Source organism: Momordica charantia, assembly GCF_013281855.1.
Source record: "Momordica charantia cultivar OHB3-1 chromosome 3 unlocalized genomic scaffold, Mcharantia_2.0 BLBB01000003.1, whole genome shotgun sequence".
NCBI lineage: Eukaryota > Viridiplantae > Streptophyta > Magnoliopsida > Cucurbitales > Cucurbitaceae > Momordica > Momordica charantia.
In genome coordinates, this window is record NW_028275161.1 from 14,622,331 (window position 1) to 14,635,730 (window position 13,400).

The 13,400-nt window shown below is 41.9% G+C and overlaps 2 protein-coding genes across 2 annotated transcripts; both read left to right on the forward strand.

Annotated features, from left to right (window-relative positions):
- The first annotated feature begins 224 nt into the window (after window positions 1-224).
- Window positions 225-1,288, forward strand: LOC111020475 (uncharacterized). Its single transcript, XM_022297159.2, has 2 exons — window positions 225-861; window positions 948-1,288. The coding sequence occupies exons 1-2, from the start codon at window positions 225-227 to the stop codon at window positions 1,286-1,288; spliced, it is 978 nt and encodes a 325-aa protein (XP_022152851.1).
- A 1,898-nt stretch (window positions 1,289-3,186) lies between these two features.
- LOC148212446 (uncharacterized) lies at window positions 3,187-3,852 on the forward strand. Its single transcript, XM_088122231.1, has one exon. It carries the CDS (start codon window positions 3,187-3,189, stop codon window positions 3,850-3,852), a length of 666 nt encoding a protein of 221 aa, XP_087978357.1.
- Window positions 3,853-13,400: the final 9,548 nt, after the last annotated feature.

Consider the following 13,400-nt stretch of genomic DNA (forward strand, 5'->3'; position numbering starts at 1 on the left):
AGAGAAACAAACCTGGAAGTAAATGATCGACAGAGGTCCTCCCAGGGCAATCAATCGTTCCGATCCTAGGTGGACCTTCTCGAGGTCAGTTTCAGAAGGAGATAGAAGACCTCAAGCGACAGTGCAAACCCTTGAATCTGCACCACGCGGTTGAGTAGTAGGAGCCTCCTTTCTCCCAAGCGATCCTGGATGCCCCAATCCCGCCGAGGTTCAAAGCTTCCGTCATGAGCTCGTATGATGGGTCTGGGGATCCGATCTCGTATGTAGAGGTATTCGAAGGAAAAATGGATTTTTTGGCAGTAAGTGACGCTATGAAATGTGGAGCATTCCAGATAACGCTGGAAGGCTCGACTAGACTATGGTACCGACAGTTGAAGTTGAGGTCAATCGACAGCTATCAACAGCTGAGAAGGTTATTCATCAATCAGTTCTCAACCAGGCAGTTTTTGAAGTTGCCGCTCTCTCACCTCGGAACAGTGAAGCAACGGGACAATGAGTCCTTTACGGTGTACATCGCTCGGTTCATGGACGAGCATGTCAAGGTGGTGAGTTGTACTGACGATATTGCCATGATGTACTTCACAACGGGGTTGAACGACAGAAACTTGACAATCGAGTTCGGAAGCTACCAGCCGGCCTATCTAAACGAAATGTTTGCTCGAGCTCGCCAGTATATTGACGGCCTAGAGCTGTGGAATGCCGACGGAGCAGACGAAGTAGCCGCGGTAGAGACTGGGACCACAAGTCTCCACCCTCCAAGAAGCGGCGCGGTGATGATCGAAATTCATCTTGGCGAGTTGATGACGACAAGAATAAAGGTCGGCATGAGGAAAGGGTCATTTCAGATCGTCGCGGGCCAAAGTTCGACATGTTTACTCCGCTGAATGCCTCAATCGCTGAGATCTACGCGGCAGTCTAAGACACCGACCTGGAGGCGCTGTTCGCAGCCTTGGAAAAGCTCCGCCGACCATCGGGAAAGCGAGACAAGCGACTCTACTGCCGATTCCACAAGGATCCTGGCCATGATACCTCCCGTTGCTTCCATTTAAAGGAGCAAGTCGAGGATTTGATTCGGAGGGGTTATTTGAAGAAATATGTTGGCAACATAGAGCGAGCATTGCCGGAAGAATCGGCTTGGGAAGAGAAGCGAGAAAGGTCACAGTCGCCCAAACGAAGAGAGGATCGCTACCATTCATGGGGTCCGAGTGGGGGGCAATCGGGGCAGAAACACCGGGGACGGGTAAAGCCATGCGAAGTAGCAGGGAGCATTGAGCAATGGGGCGGATGAGGGCGACTTCGTCGCATGACAAGAGAATGGGGTCACGGAACGACAACTGGCAGGATTTAGTGAGACCTACTAGAGAGAAGGCAGAAAAGCCTTAGCTCGTGAAGCAGCACATGAAGTCTATACGCTATACCTCAAGGAGCCCGTGATGTCGATCCTGTTTGACGAGAAGGACAGTGAAGGGGTACACATGCCTCACAACGCTGCCTTGCTGATCACCCGTCTGATAGATCATGTGAAGGTCAGAAGAGTTCTTATTGGTGGAGGAGCGTCGGCCGATATATTGTCCTTCTCGACCTACTCAGCTTTGGGATGGGAGAGAAGGCACTTGAAGCACAACCCATCGCCCTTGGTTGGCTTTGCAGGGAGACAGTTAGCGCGGAAGGATGTATCTCGCTCCCTGTGACCATTGGCGAGGGGGAGCACCAAGTAACCAAGGTTGTTGAGTTTGTCGTGATAGATCGCACCTCAGCGTACAATGCCATTCTTGGTCAGCCGGTACTTCACGACCTTAAAGCGGTTCCTTCTACTTACCATTAGGTTCTGAAATATCCAACCCCAACAGGAATAGCAATAATCCGAGGTGAGTAAAGAACCTTACAGGAATGTTACGCAGCTGCTATGAAGGGGACCGCCACTTGCGCATCCATCATAGAATTTGAAACAACCGACCACCAGATGACAACGAGACAGAGCTCAATCGCGGCACACCAGCAAAGGAGCTAGAACTTGTCCCCTTGCTGGGGCTGGATAAGCAGGTCAGCATCGGCAGCAGGCTGGGGCTAAGGTGAGGGAAAAGCTCGTCGGGTTTTTGAAAGTGAACTCCGACGTGTTTGCATGGTCCCATGAAGACATGCCGGGTATCGACCCAAACATAATGGTGTATAGGCTTAATGTAGATCCTAATTATAGACTTGTAAGGCAAACGCGTCGGCCTATCGATGCCGAGCGAAGTAATATAATTTGTAAGAAGGTGGAACAGCTATTACGAGCTAATTTCATAAGAGAAGTTCATTACCCCGCGTGGCTTTCCAATGTTGTTTTAGTTAAAAAGTCTAAAGGCAAGTGGCGCGTCTGTATTGATTTTACGAGCCTCAATAAGGCGTGTCCGAAAGATAGTTTTCTCCTCCCTCGAATAGATCAGCTCGTCAACGTGACCGCAGGGCACGAGCTACTCTCTTTCATGGACGCCTACTCCAGATACAACCAGATCCGGATGCATGCACTCGACCAAGAGCACACTTCATTTGTCACCGACCAAGGGCTATATTGATATAACGTCATGTCCTTTGGTCTAAAGAACGCCGGCGCGACCTACCAGCGAATGGTAAATATGATGTTCGCCAAGCAGATCAGACGCAAAATAGAGGTATATGTGGATGACATGTTGGTAAAAAGCAAGCAAACGAGTTCACATCTAGCCGACCTAGTAGAGGCCTTCGGCGTACTCCGAAAGTATCAGATGAAGCTTAATCGAGCAAGTGTGCTTTTGAGGTTTCGTCAGGAAAATTTCTCGAATTCATGGTCCACGAATGGGGAATTGAAACCAATCCGGACAAGATAAGGACAGTCCTCGAAATGGAAGCCCCGAAGAATGTCAAGCAACTTCAGAGGTTGAATGGTCGCTTAGCGGCTCTGAATCACTTTGTATCTCGCTCCACCAACAAGTGTCTTCCTTTCTTCCAAACATTAAGGAAAAAGGGTCGGTTTGAATGGACCGACGATTGTGAAACGGCACTTCAGTAGCTAAAGCAGTACCTCGGCACGGTCCCGCTGTTGTCCAAGCCGCTGCCTGGCGACGTTCTTTACTTATACTTGGTCGTGTCAGAAAATGTGGTCAGCTCAGTCCTCATAAGGGAAGCGGAAGGATGGCAAAACCTTTTTTACTACACAGCAAGTCGATGACCGAGGCCAAGGCTCGCTATCCCTATGTTGAGAAGCTGGCCCTAACATTGGTGACGTCGGCGCGTCGTCTGCGACCGTACTTCCAAGCTCATAAAATAGTCGTTTTGACAAACTTTCCTCTAAGGAAGATTTTCTATAAGTCCGAAACGTCAGGTCGGCTAATGAAGTGGGCCTTGGAGCTTAGTGAGTATGACATCGCCTTTGAGCCTAGGACAGCATTGAAAGGTCAGGTAGCCGCAAACTTTGTTGTCAAGTTGACTCCGGCCAGACTAAGGGTCGACGTCCACGATCAATGGACGCTTTACTTAGATGGCTCATCCAACGAGAAGGGCTATGGGGCAGGCATGTTGCTCCTCGACCCCGATGATCTTCGGTTTGAGTATGCACTTCGATTTAACTTTAGAGCTTTGAATAATGAAGTCGAGTATGAGGCGTTGATAGCCGAGCTAAGGGTTGCAAAGGGGATGGGCGTGAAACGTCTTTTGTTCCTCAGCGATTCACAACTAATTGTCAATCAGGTGACCAAGGAGTACCAAACGAAGGATGCTCGTATGGAAAGGTATCTGAACAGAACTCGGGAGCTCCTTGCCCAGTTCAAAGATTATGTGATTCAACAACTGTCGAGGTCAAAAAACTCTAACATTGACACACTGGTGTCTTAGCCTCAACCTACGAAACCGACCTACCAAGAACGGTGCCAGTAGAAGTACTCGGTGAGTCATCCATCGACCAATCGTAAGTAATGGAAATCCAGTCAGCTTAGCCCATATGGATGGATCCGATCAAAAATTTTCTGACCAGTGGCTTAACTCCGGCAGATCAGGGCCAGGCCAGGAAGCTCCAACGTCAAGCGGCTCACTACATAATACAAGAGGGCAAGCTCTATAAGAGGGGATACTCTCTACTGTTGTTGCGGTGCCTCGACCCAGAGGAGCCGCGCGAGGTTCACGAAAGAGTTTGCGGGACCATGATGGAGCTCGATCTATGGTTGCAAAGATCGTCCGACAAGGCTACTATTAGCCGACGATTGACCATGACACCAACGAGTTCGCAAAGGCGTGTGACAAGTGCCAACGCTTCGCAAACATCCTATGACAACCCTCGGAGATGCTGACGCCGATCTCGAGTCCTTGGTCTTTCGCTCAATGGGGGCTAGATCTGATCGATCCACTACCAAAGGCGAAGGGACAGCTGAAATATGTCGTGGTGGTGGTAGACTATTTCACCAAGTGGGTAGAGTCCGAACCACTGGCATCCATTACCAAGAAGAAGGTCGTTGGTTTTGTGTGGAAGAAGCATAGTATGTCGGTTCGGCATACTGCACGCTCTCATTACCGACAACGACAAGCAATTCAATAGTGCCTGGTTTAATTAGTTCTGTCAACAGTTCAGCTCGTCGCCAGTTCATCCGAAGTCAAACGGGCAAGTTGAAGTTGTTAACAAAATTATCAAAAGCACCTTGAAGACAAAGCTTGAGTCTCAAAAGGGTCGGTGGGCAGAAGAGCTTCTAGAAGTACTGTGGTAGTACCGAACTACGTCGCGCCGTACGACCTAGCTTTCGGGTCGGAAGCTGTCATTCCCGTAGAAAGCGACATGCCAACGCTCTGAGTTGAAAATTTTGACGAGCAGACCAACAGTGAAGCTCTTCTCCTGAATCTTGACCTGCTGAAGGAGAAAAGGTCTCACTCCCAGCTCAGGCTAGCAAAATACCAGAACCATATGACTCGGTACTACAATGCCAGGGTAAGAGTTCGAATGTTCAAGGCTGGAGACCTCGTCCTCAATAAGGTAATGTAGCATGTCGGAGCCCTGGAACCGAATTGGGAAGGCCCGTACAGAGTCATGAAAGTAGTTCATCTCGGAGCCTATCTACTGTCTGACCTCAGTGGGAGACAACTCCCCCATCCGTGGAACGTCGACTACTTACGAGTCTATCATCAGTAGGGCAAAAGAGAAAATTGTGTAATCCAACATGTAAAATTCCTATTTATTAATGAATGCCGATCTCCAATAACTTGTACAAAATTTGACTATATTCATTAGTGTCGTCTACTACTACCGAGCTATGTCAAATGGGCGCCAAGGAAGACTACGTGGTATGACCTATGCCAGACCATAAGGAGAAAGATTGTTGCTTTTTTTTTCAAATCTTGGAAGCATTGGTCAGCTCGTAAAAACCTGACCATCATTTATAATTTGAGCACACCGCCGAGCTGAGTTACCTCGACTCGTAAGTCGTTGGGCAGGGAAGAGATTACCCAGACTTGACAAACTCAAATAATGAAACTAAAATTAAAATTTAATTGAAATTCTAAGTGTACAGACATCGAAAAGAACAACTCAGGTCTGGACAAAGTCTTATTTCATTGAATAACAAATTGCAGTTAGAGCTGAGGTATGTATGCCTCGGCTCAGTACATTGATCAAGTTAAAAAAATGATGATGATGAAGAGAGGAAAACAACGTAAGGAAGAAAGGAAAGAGCTATTTTTCGGGAGCGTCGTCTCCATTAGGTTTGCTGGCCCAGCGTCAGCATTCGCTGTCTCGACTCCCTTACCAGCGTTAGCAGGACGGTCGACCCAGATAGCCTCATACTCCTTTTCGGCGACGGCAATGTCCTCCTCCGAGCAAGTGGTCTTGAGCTTCCCGATGGCATAGTAGAAGCCCTTGTCCACAAAATCCCACCCAAGTCCGTCAAATTCATGGAACTCCTTCACTTTCTTCTCCAAGTAGGCCCAGCTCGCCATATTCTGTTGGAGCCTCCCTCCAGCCCTTCTTCGTCATCTTAGCTCAAACCCTGGCATTCTGCAGATCGGCGCGAGCCTGAGCGATCAGGGCTCGAGACCTGTCGACCTCGACCTCCTTATTAGCCCGAGCTCGCTCTACCTCTGCTTCGAGCTCGGTGATCCGTTGTTCATATGAAGCCCAGGACTCCTCCTCCCTGATGTCATGCCCCTCGAGCTCGGAGCTCACCATGGAGGCAGATAGGCAAGCATGGTAATGTAGCTGCACAAAACCAATGTAAGAAAGAGAAGAAGGAAAGAAGAAACAGAGAGAAAAGAAGAGAGTTTATACGAGGCTACCTCTGCAGTAAGAGTCATAGTCCTCCTCAGTGCATCTCTTGGGTTCCCAGGTGTCTGGACAGCTCAGTCCACCCAGCGGGAGTTAGAGGACCTCACCTTCGTCGCTACATCGTGGATGCTTGGAAGTGAGAACGCGAGCTTGAATGGGAATCTGAACCTGTCGCAAGACTGCCGACCTAGTGGGGACCCATCCTCTAAGTCGACCTCGATAGGGGCAGGCAGAGACTTGGAGGTGACCTCCTCAGAACAGAGTGCATCCTTCGCCCGTCTCTTCCTCGTTAGAGGAGCTTCCGACTCCTCGCCTCTCACAATGGTCTGCACAAGCTGAGCTTGCAGGGCCTAAAGCCTAGCCAGGTTAGCAAGACCAGGGGCCACGACGTCGGCACTGCTCGTGCGTTGACGAGCTTGGGGAGCCGTCGGTTGAGCAACCGAGGCCGAGGCGTGTTGTCGTTTGCCGCTTCCAAAGGCTAGGAATTTAGAGGCCATTCCTATGAGGGAGATCAGAGTTAGTGAGATTGTTTAGGATATGAACCAACGTGCCAAGCATAGGTTACCTTCTGAAGTTTTGTGCTTTTCTGACCCGTATTGTCGAGGTTTGGGAAACTTCTTGAACTCGTCTGGCTGGTCGTGAAGGCTGAGACTGCAGGAGAAGAGGTGGGAGTTTGAAACAAGAGCCTCATCGCACAGAGCGTACCTTAGGTTCTGACCTTGAGCGCGTTTGATGATCTCCCATGATTTGTCGTTGATCCTCGGAACAGGAGATGACAGGGCTGTACCATAACATATTGTCAGAAGAAGAAGCGCGAGGAATCTGAAAGAACCTAGTTTTGCCTAGGACACTCACCTATATCTCCGAACTCTACTGGGATGTGGCAGATCGACTCGCCCCCCTCGTTTTTCACAAGTCAATCGCCAGAAAAGAGGAACCAACACTCCTTCCAGTTCTTATTAGAAGAAGGATTCCTAATGAGCTTACCTATATTCCTACGAGCAAAGAGGTAATATCTACCCTTCCCCTCGTTGGAAGTTTTGACTTTGTGGGTAGCTAGAAGCTGATCTATCGTTAGTCTATCCTCGCCCTCGTCCTCGTCCCGGATGATCCACCACAATACGTAAGCCTCAAGCACGGTAGACCATCCGTTGGGAGAGGTTGACCGTGCTAAAGAACCTTTGAATGAATGGATGAAATGGAAGCCTAACTCCCTTACTAAACATTTGGGGATAGAAACTAACGAAGCGCAGAGGGGGGTCTTCGAGGTATTAGCCGACGTTGGGTACCCTGAGCTCTACAAAATCAAGGATGAGGTACGTTTTGTGAAGCTCGGCCAGTCTACCTACCGAGCAGGTCGAGGGAGGAAGCTCAACTACCGGGCCAGAAGTGGGGTTTCCCGAGGTGGAAGCTACATTAGGGTTTACCGAACTAGGATCTACATTTGGATTTCCCGAGGTGGAAGCTACGTTAGGGTTTACCAAGCTAGGATCTACACTTTGATTTCCCGAGGTGGAAGCTAAGTTCGGGCCCCTTAGAACACTATCTGAACTTGATGAGCTAGTCGACCCAAACGATGAGTCACTCCACGAGCTACTCATGGTTAGAACTAATGAAGACGCCTAAAAAACTACCTAACAGAGGAGGGAGGAAATACCTGACTTAGGCGACGGCCGAGGTACTCAAAAACTCCAAGGTGAAAAGTGAAAAGTGAAATGGAAAGAACTTCACTTTTTATAAAGCAGCCCGGAGGCACAAGGACGGTCCGATCAGGAGAGAATCAACAGACAATATTTGTCCATGATGGTGATCCCCGTGACGACGTTTTGGTTCTCGAGACAGAACTTAGGGCTGACGACATTTGTGACGTCACGCATTAACACGTGAGTTTCGCTCATCCTTAGTTGCCTCGGAGTCCTTCGTTGAGCCGACCTTCGCCTCGCCAAAGTGGGGGCTAATGTTGGATGCTCATCTTCACCTGCCACATGTCATAATCGTAAAGGTGCACGGATTGGAAACCGCATAAAATATATTAATTTTCACAAGTTCACTAAGATCGGAATCAAAGACATGACCTAAGTAAGCCGAGCCGACCTATAGCCTTATCCGTAACGGTGTTTCCTAAAACCCGACAACACGCCGCGTTTTTAGGGTGTGTCAGAGTTCTTATCAGGCCTAGTTTCTATAAATAGAAACTCTTGTCTTAAATGCAAAGTACGCAAACCAAGATATACTCGGCGAGTTAGATCGGATTGAAACTAACTTACTCGTCAGAGTGCTAACCTTGTTTTGCAGGTTTCTCAAGTGCTCTGGGAAGTCGTTTGGCAACTCATAGGAGAACGTTCCGATCACTCCGACCTATCCTTCTTCCGAGCTTGACAAATTTGAGCTCAAACATATTTTTTTGTTCTCGGGGATGTGAGCTACGATTCTCATGCTAGCTGTTTGGTTTGCTTTAGTTTGTCTTTTCATTCTTGATTATTTTTTCCGAGGCTTTATTGGTTTGCCTCTTTATTTTTCTGGTGTGTCTTTTGATCTCTAACTATGATATCCCTCTTTTTTCTTGTAATATTCGATAACTTTTGAAAGAAAAAAAAAACAAACAATATGTTTTAAATAGTAAAGAATATGATTTTTAGAAATAATTTTCTAACAATCAATATGATTATTAAATTCGAAATCTCGAGACATATAACTTTTAATGATAACACTCTGATCATTAAAAATGATATGGGCTCAACAAACATTATTAAATTATTTATATTATTTATATGGACAAAATCAGTGTTCATTATATTTCATATCTACGAATTACGAGAAACTAAGAAAGGTACCACATTCTTTCTTTTTCGCCTCATATCTGTCGGTGGAAGAATTAAACGGGTAAACTTTAGGGTTATTGTTTCTACCGTGTTTGTACACTCAAATATATTGTATTTTTGGCCCCGCCACATTTTTGTAGATATTGTGCATGTAGTTCTTTCTGTGAGGACTTTTAACACTTTATTCTGTTACATTCGTATTATTCCACATGTAGCATGAATTCACATATACAATTTGGTCAATATTGAAATTAAATCCAACGTCGTTCAAATAATAATGTTGAAACTTACAAGTCATATAGAATGTGGGGCTAAGCCTTTGTTTTTTAATATTATTCTTTATCAAACTTTGATCATTTTGTCCCTACACATTATAATTAATTTCCAAAACCCATTTTATTAATTTTTGGTGGCTATAGGTGACATTATATTGTCGTTCTAATTTAAAATAATATATATCCTTAACCATTGGCTTTTGAACCGTAGTTATCCCATACTCAAGGCACCACATCCTCCACATGGTAAATTTAGAATTCTTTAAGATTGAAATGGTAAATTTGAGGTTTGATAAATGTTGAGGTGTGCGGATTTGAACCTTGATTCTTAAGATGCTATGTTTATATATTAATGCGGAATAGAACTCTAACCTCTACTTAATTAACAAAATTGATATAATTATGGTAGATATTAACATGTGGTCGACATTCACTTGTCAAAGTCTTAAACCAATAATATTATAAGGTGGGAAATGTAGGAAATTCTTCACAATAATTCAACTCGTATCCAATCAAACCTTCCAATGGTCTATTTAATGTTATTTTGTAAGAAAAAATCTAGCAAATAACTCTACGAGCCCATGAAAGGGTACGGTAGGTGATAAAACTATCCTAAATTTCTTTTTTTTTTTTAGAATTTTACCGTTCATATATAATGGATGATATTTTAAAATTTTAAATCTATAAACAAATTGAAGTAGATTCTTAATTTCTTTTCTAATTTTCATACTTATTTGGACTTTTATCATTGAAAAGTACTTGGTAACAAGAAACCTAAAAGGGTTTCACAATAATACAGTTCTTAATTTTATCTTATTTATTTCTTTAATTTCTTTTGATATAAAGAAGCTATAGAACAACTAATTAAGATAAATTCTATGGACAACATAACTCAAACGTTGAGCAGATTGGAAATTTGGGTTTTGAAATCCAATATGCGATCCCAATGCTTTGTCTTCCACTAGTTATTTCTGTTAAAATTATTTTCACTTTGTCATTAAAAATGATACTTTTTATAATAAATAAAAATGAGAGGATGACTCCCTAATCTAAATGTAGCTCAATAATTAAGGTGTAAGTACCTTAATTATAAGTTAAATGCTTAATGTTTGAATCTCACATACATATTTGTTTGCTATGTTTCGTTTCTTTTCCCTATAGAAAACAGAAAATTAAGAAAATACTTGTACAAGAACAAAAGAGTTAATTAACAAAACTAGGAAAAAAGGGGTTTAAGTTGCACAAAAATTTATAGATTACTCCAAATCCTTGTCATCTCCATCTCTCTACAAAAATTTTCAATTGTGTTGATGGAGAGGAAAGTCGACTAAAATTAAAATTTGCAGAATGTCAACTCTCTACATCGGTGGGTCATCTTTAACCTGAAAAGAAGACATTAAACTAGGTCAACTAAATTGCCATTATTGAACCTTCAAAAGAAGTATTAGCTTAATTTATAGCTAGGTTGATTTAATTATATGGTTCATTAAATATATATTTATTTAGTTTATAAATTTAGAAGTTTCAATTATGTGTAAAGACTTTTAAATTATGTTTATCTTTACACTACTGGAATTTTTGGGTTTTTGTGACGCCGATGAACAGTAAATACTGTTGAAGATTATTAAAAAAACAAAAAACACATTTTTGGAGGGAAAAAATGAAAATTTTCGGATTTTTGACCGTTCGTGACGTTTTTTAATTAATGCATGACTGACAAATGTGAGATGTGACAACAAGAGCATAGTTGAGCGATTAAGACACTTTACTCCTTTCCTAAGGTGAGAAGTTCGATCTCATCTCCGCATTTATTGTACTAACAAAAGGTGAGATGTCGGCCAGGGTTAATTATGACGATTGTCCTTGAAAGTTCAATGAGATGATATGGTCGTGACAAGTTATATAATTGAAGTTATATCAGTAGATATCATAGTTATATAAGAGTTATATAAGTGGTAAATCAGAAGTATATTAAGCATATATCACACATATATTCGTGCTACATCGACGGTAAATCAATTTAATGGTAAATCATATCAAAATTATATAAGCAGATAAGAAGTAAAAATCAGTTGTATATCACCGGTACATTAATGGTATATCATAAGTATATCAAGTAAATATTAGACATACATCAATACTAAGTCAATAAATAGTAAATCATATAATAATATAAGTCATAGTTATATTAGTGACATATCAGTTGTATATGAATGTTATATAAGTAGATATCATACATATATTAAATATATATCAGACACGTCAGTAATAAAAGTTTCGTAGTACTATAAATTTCTTTGCATTTTATATGTAATTTTGAATTACGAGAAACTAAGAAAGGTACCGCATTCTTTCTTCTTCGTTTCCGTGACGACGGTTTGTGGAAAACTTAAATGGATAAAAGTTTAGGGGTTTTTTTCACACTTGTATATATTGTTTTTTTTGGCAACGTCTCATCTTTAGAGATATTGTGCATGTAATTCTTTTCTTGTAAGAACTTTTAACACTGTATTTCGCTACATTCAGCATGGATTGACATTTATAAAAGTTGGTCAATATGGAAATTAAGTCCTACGTCATTCAAATAATAATGTCAAACTTAAAAGTCATATTGATGTTGCAATTTTATATATTTCAAATTATTGGCCTCATCATGTTGAATGTGGGGCTAAGCCTTTATTGATTTTGTGTGGCTATGACATTATATTGTCGTTTTAATTTAAAATAATATATAGCCTTAAGCATTGGCTTTTGAACCGTACTTATCCCATACTTGGGGAAGAAGACTTTTCCCATGATTCGTATTGAGGCACCACATCCTCCGCGTTGTAAATTTAGAGTTCTTAAAATTCTGTCAGTGCATCTCGAAACGCTCCCGATCAAAATGGTAAATTTGAGGCATGTGGGTTCTGTGGAGGTGTGGGGATTTGAACTTCGTTCGATAATACCTTTATTACTTAGTTATGCTTATATTGGCGTTCAATAAGGTCCTAACCTCTACTGAATTAACAAAGATGATATAGCTATGGTTGACAATAAAAATTCATAGTTTACATGTGGTCGACATTCGATCACTTGTCCAAGTCTTAAACATACAATATTAAACGGTGGGAAATGAAGGAAATACTTCGAAATAATTAACCTCATATCCAATCAAAGCTTCAAAGTCGTCTATTTAATGTTCTTTTATAAGAAAAAATATAGCAAATAACTCTAAGAGCTTATGAAAGGGTACGGTAGGGAAAAAAAGATGGTACAAGTTGACTTGATAAAAACAATGTACTTATATTATGAGATTGTGGGTCATCCTATCATCCCATGCTAGCTAGGTAGGATTAAGCATTAGGAAATGTAATTTTGCAGCCAAAATGGGGTCTTTCTCACAAAAAAATAAAAAAAAAAAACATATAATAAGATATTGCTTTTGGAGAATTGATTAGAATTAGATTTGGGGAATAGTAGGTGACAACAACTCTCCAATATGGTTTGGCGCTTCATTGACTTGTAACGTGCAATTCCATCATCAAACAACAATAATAAATAAATAAATAAATATATATATATATATATATATATATATATATATTATTAGAATCCATATAAATGAATTAAATTTACCAAATCTATCAGCTTAAGTTTTTGGGTTGAGTGGTGGTTTGTTCATTCTTAAGATATATATATATATATGCATGAATTTTTTATTTTTGATAATTCTAATGAATTTCTAATCTTCACATTTTTTTAGGATAACAAACACATGTTAAAGAATCTATCCCACGATCTTTGGATCAGTATGTATATGCATATCCAATTAAGCTATATGTTCAGGTTTAGTTCTCTATTTTTAACATTGTTAGTTGATATATATGTTGATTGAATTAATAAGTGAAGATTTAAGAATGACATGACAGTGACATAAAAGAATAGGCTATCTAAAAAACATATTATGGCGGGTAGCCAAAAAAACCAATGAAAATGTATATTCCCGACCTCCCTTGTTATATCGATTTTTTTTTGCTCAGTCATCTTTATTTTATTTAT

Coding starts and splice junctions, on each gene's coding strand:
- LOC111020475 (XM_022297159.2), top strand. CDS start 225: ATGAGCTCGTATGATGGGTCTGGGGATCCGATCTCGTATGTAGAGGTA. Junction 862..947: donor TCAGATCGTCGCGGGCCAAA/GTTCGACATGTT, acceptor CGCTGTTCGCAG/CCTTGGAAAAGCTCCGCCGA.
- LOC148212446 (XM_088122231.1), top strand. CDS start 3,187: ATGACCGAGGCCAAGGCTCGCTATCCCTATGTTGAGAAGCTGGCCCTA.